The 5021-nt window shown below is 38.1% G+C and overlaps 1 protein-coding gene across 1 annotated transcript; it reads left to right on the forward strand.

Moving 5' to 3' along the window:
- Positions 1–3970: 3970 nt before the first annotated feature.
- LOC145095534 (uncharacterized) lies at positions 3971–4582 on the forward strand. The gene is made up of 2 exons (XM_079033391.1): positions 3971–4232; positions 4317–4582. The coding sequence occupies exons 1-2, from the start codon at positions 3971–3973 to the stop codon at positions 4580–4582; spliced, it is 528 nt and encodes a 175-aa protein (XP_078889517.1).
- The last annotated feature ends 439 nt before the right edge of the window (positions 4583–5021 follow it).

Consider the following 5021-nt stretch of genomic DNA (forward strand, 5'->3'; position numbering starts at 1 on the left):
ATTCAGACGCTCGAAGATATGCTCCGGTAGGGGTGGCAAATCGGGTCATCGTGTCATGCTACTGTCTGACACTACACGACATGACAAGGTTATTTGTAAAACGAACATGACACGACACGATGTCGTGTTGTTTTTGACTAACATGAATATGAACCAATTAGAAAACAACAAACACGACACGACACGAAAGATAACATAATATAACAATCAATTTATTTCATTAATATTTAATCATACATAACACGAAAACCACGAGAAACACGAAAAACATGACAAATAAATGCTAAATCGTGTCAATTTCGTGTCGAATTTTGAACACGAATACGAAACGACATTGTGTTTTTTACACTTGACATGAACACGACACGAACATGAACTTAAATTTCAATTTCGTCCCAATTTCATTTCGTGTCGTGTATTTTGTCATGTCGTGTTAACAATTGCCACCCCTATGCTCCGGGCATGTGTATTCGATTTTGGAGGGAGTTGGGATACTTAACTTCCCTTGGTTAAGTCCTTCTACAACAACAATTATCATGGCAGTATTGTCCGAACACCTTTTGAGATGTTATATGGGAAGAGTTGTAGGACCCCAGTTTGCTGGGGGGGAGGTCGGGCATTAGGTTATGAGGAGTACTGAGGTGGTACTCAAGACCACTAAGTTGATTCTACAGGTGCTCGACAGGTTTCGAGTCGCACAAATCCGGCAGAAGAGTTATGCAGATTGGCGGCGTTCAGACCTCGACACTCAGCCAGATCCACACCACCTTCCATGTTCCTTAGCTTCAGAAGTGTATGGCCGATGAGTCCATGGTTTTCCCTTTGGATAATAATTAGGTCGATGATCGCCAAAATTATATGGAGAGACAATTGGCGATCAGGGACAGGAGGTCGAAGGCCTTGGGCAACAAAGTGGTGTCTTTGGTCAAGGTCCAATGGCGACATCGGAGGAATTCCGCATGGACGTGGGAGCCCAATGTGTAGATGCGAGAGCACTAACCAGATTTAGTCGTGGCAACAGACTTCGAGGACAAATTTTGGATCGAGTAGGGGAGAGTTGTAACATGTTGAATTTTTCAGGTATTCCGTTTTGACCCTTGGATTGTGAATTGTTTGCAAAATTAGTCCCAAATGGCATTTTTTTTAATTTTTGGCCATGCACACGTAAGCTGGTTGTACGCTGAGTGCACACGCATATCTAGCAAGGGTACAAACCCCAATTTTTAAGGTTTGGACCCTATTCAAACATCTTGATGGCCTCATACTCTCTCTTAACTCCATCCTCCTTCCTCATTTTGAAACCCTAAAGTGTGTGAGTGCATTTTGAAGCTTGGTCAGTATTTTGGTTCCCTTTTGGAGATTTTGTAGGTGAAAGAAGAACCTTGAAATTCCGATGCTTCACTTAAGGCTTTGGATCCAAACAACTACTCTCTCTTGTGCATCTTCTGGAGGTATAAAGCTCCAACCTTGATGAAAGTTTCATTAAGATCTTGTTTTAGCTTAAAGTTGGCACCATTTGTCCCAAATCTTTATCCTTGTGAGTATGGAATACTCCAGGAAATTTGATTTGTCCTTTCAGAGGTATTAAGGTATGTTGGGTCATAAAAATGTGATCTTGGACATTAGTTTCTTTCCATGCATGATCTAGGTTGTCTTAATGAGTTAAGAGCTTAGGGTTTTTAGTTTTGGGCACTTACAAGTCATGCACGATCATAATGTTGGAAACTTTATCATTGAGGATGTCTTTTTAGGGCTAGATCTGATGTTTGGACAAAAGACGTTAAGGATTAAGATTTGAATGGAATTGATGGGTGGCAGTCACGTACGCTGTGCGTACGTGGTCAGCCCCTCGATTTTAGTCAAATGTGTAATACACCCCGCGTACATGTTGAGTACGCCCAGCGTACTCGTCGAGTTGACTCGGTTGACTTTGACTAGAATTTTCACCAGGTTTAACCTAGGGTATTTTGGGTAGTTTGAGTTATAGTCAGAGTTTCGGTTACTAATATTCGTGAAGGTGACGGGTAGAGTCGATTTTCGGAGAAATGTATTGTTCTTCTTTTTATTCCGATTGTGAGGTAAGTTTTCTCACTATATCCATAGGTCGAAGGTATCAATGCCAAACTATTATTGAGTTATTTAGGATGATAGCTGCTATGTGGCTTATATGCGTTTGTATGTTGGGTTGATATAAAGCCTAGGGCGGGGCCCATTATCTTATGTTTGGGTTGAAATAGACCCTAGGGCAGAGCCCATTATTGTATGATTGGGTTGAAAGATACCCCAGGGTAGGACCTATATGTGTTGATCAGATTGAAATACACCCCAGGGCGGGGCCATTATATGTATGCCGGGATGGAATATACCTGAGGGTTAAGCCTAGTTGTATGATTGGTATGTGGTATTTTGAGGAACTCAGTAAGCTTTGTGCTTACAGTTTATGTTTATTGTTTTAGGTACTTCCAATTTGAAAAGGAAGAGCACGACTTGATGACACAACATCCTCCCCTCATGATTTCCGCATTTTGAATAATTATACTCTAATATTTTCGATAATATTTTTGGTGATAGCTTTTGAAACAATTAATGAATGCAATTTTTAGTGTTTTAATAAAAAAACTTATCATTATTTTCGGGCTAGCTGTTACAAAATGTATATTAAAATTCTTTTAAAAAGTATGGATTTTGGTATGTTATGTGTTTTCATGATTTCTTTAAATGATGTTTTTGAACCCCAAAGGTGCTGGTCTTTGAAAAATTACTAGCAATGGGCGAATGGGTGTACTTGTACAATAATATAGTTATGAAATACAAGCATCAACATGCTTTGTGAACACAATATCGAGTTTGCCGCTATTCGGACTCTTATAATAACCGAGACCGAATCTCATTAGACATGATACCGTGAGAGCTAATAGAACTGCTAACACTTTGTTGTTTCTCAACTTCTACAAAGCCAAGGAGGTGTAGCAAACAATCACATGGAAAATAACATCTAAATGTATTCTTCAACAATCACATGGAAACATCTAAATATATTCTTTAACTAATTGGATGTCTCTATTTAAAAAAAATAAATAAATAAATAAAAAAAAAAAACTAATAATGTTTTCAAAGTAAAGTGATCAATAATTCAAATTAACTATCTTCCCTTTGTACACAAATCATTAAGACCATCCGGTACGGGTCCAACGAGAAGCAACCGGGGGTGGGGGGTAGGTGACACCCCTCAATGGCGTTATGACACGGGGAATACCCCCCCCCCCCCCCCCCCCCATATTCGTTATTGCTCGTCGAGAGTGGATCTCATGGCAAAGGCGACATGATGCAACGAGTAAATTTAAAACGTTTAATAACGTTTTAAATTGCAACGGTTATAAAAAAAATAACTATTAAAAAAAACCACTTATACCCTATAAATACCTACCATTTTATAAAAAAATTCACACATTTTCTCTTCTACTCTCTACAAATTATCAATTATGTTCAAAAAAAAATATGGATCCTTTCGACTCGTCCGATGATTCAGATGACGATATTTTCTTTAGGATGATGTATCATTATTACACTACCGACTTGCTACAACCAGACCCAGCCCCGCTACTAACAAGACGTGCGATGTTAAACAGAAATCGCGAGGAAGGACACGAACATCTATATCGGGATTACTTTGCGGATAATTGTGTATACAAGGCGAAGGACTTCAAAAGAAGATTTCGTTTGATTAGGGATGTGTTCTTACGAATCGCCAACGCCTTGGAAAGCCGGTATCGCTTCTTTACTATACTTTTATACAAAATAAATAAAAATGTACTACATGTTTCTTTAATTTTACAACATATGCAATATATTTTTAAATTGTAGTTTATTTATGTTTAGGTACGAATTTTTTCAATTAAGATATGATGCTAGAGGTAGACGAGAGTTTACAACGTTACAAAAATGTGTTGCGGCCATTCATTTGATGGCTATGGGGGAGTCACCCGACACCATGGACGACTATATGAGAATGTCCGAAAGAACCGGAAGAGAGAGTTTGTATACATTGTCAAGGGGTGTTGTTGAAACTTTTGGAGACATGTATTTGAGAAAACCTTCGTTGCATGATTTGCAAGAATTGTATGCGGCGCATGAAGAATGCCATAAGTTTCCCGGAATGATAGGAAGCATTGATTGCACACACTGGAAATGGAAAAATTGTCCGGTAGCATGGAAAGGGCAATACGCAAGTGGTCATCACGGATCACCTTCGTAGGTGTTAGAGGCTGTTGCTTTTCAAGATTTATGGATTTGACATGCATTTTTTGGGGTTGCAGGTTCCAACAACGACGTCAACATTCTTGATCAGTCGCCAATATTCGACGATCTTTTGAATGGAAAAGCCCCAGATGCTCCTTTCACGGTAAATGGAAACGAATACAAATATGGGTATTACCTTACAGATGGAATATATCCTCAGTATTCCACATTCATGAAGGCATTCCGCCACCTGGTTGAAGAACGAGACAAATTTTTTAAGAGAAGACAAGAAGGAGCACGTAAGGATGTGGAACGTGCTTTTGGAGTGCTGAAGGCGAAGTGACATATAGTTGAACATGTAGCATGACCATTGGATTTAGAAAATCTACGATATATCATGTATGCATGTATCATAATGCATAACATGGTAGTAGAAGATAAAGGGAGAAATATTGCACACTATATCCCAACAGAGTCTAGACACGTTCAGTTTCAAACATGAAGAACAGATTATTTGCATCGCCTTGTTGATATTCAGGACGCAAATAAACACAGACAACTTCGAGATGACTTGGCGGATTATATCTTCTATGGTAACAATAACGATAACGAATAGCGTCGTCTTTTTTTTTTTTTTTTTTTTTTTTTTTTTTTTTAATTTGGATGTTATTTCTTTTTTTGTTTTTGGATATTATGTGTAATTTAGTCTTTATGTTAATTTTAATCTTTAAAAATTTTTAATTGTTTTTTATAATTTTTAAACATTATGTTTTATTTGTTAT

This window comes from Lactuca serriola, chromosome 3 (genome assembly GCF_051521515.1).
Source record: "Lactuca serriola cultivar US96UC23 chromosome 3, Lser_US96UC23_V15, whole genome shotgun sequence".
Taxonomy (NCBI): domain Eukaryota; kingdom Viridiplantae; phylum Streptophyta; class Magnoliopsida; order Asterales; family Asteraceae; genus Lactuca; species Lactuca serriola.

Excerpts from the sequence above, each read along its gene's own strand:
- LOC145095534 (XM_079033391.1), top strand. The coding sequence starts at position 3,971 with ATGGGGGAGTCACCCGACACCATGGACGACTATATGAGAATGTCCGAA. Across the intron at positions 4,233-4,316 it reads GAAAGGGCAATACGCAAGTG|GTTCCAACAACGACGTCAAC; the intron begins GTCATCACGGAT and ends TTGGGGTTGCAG.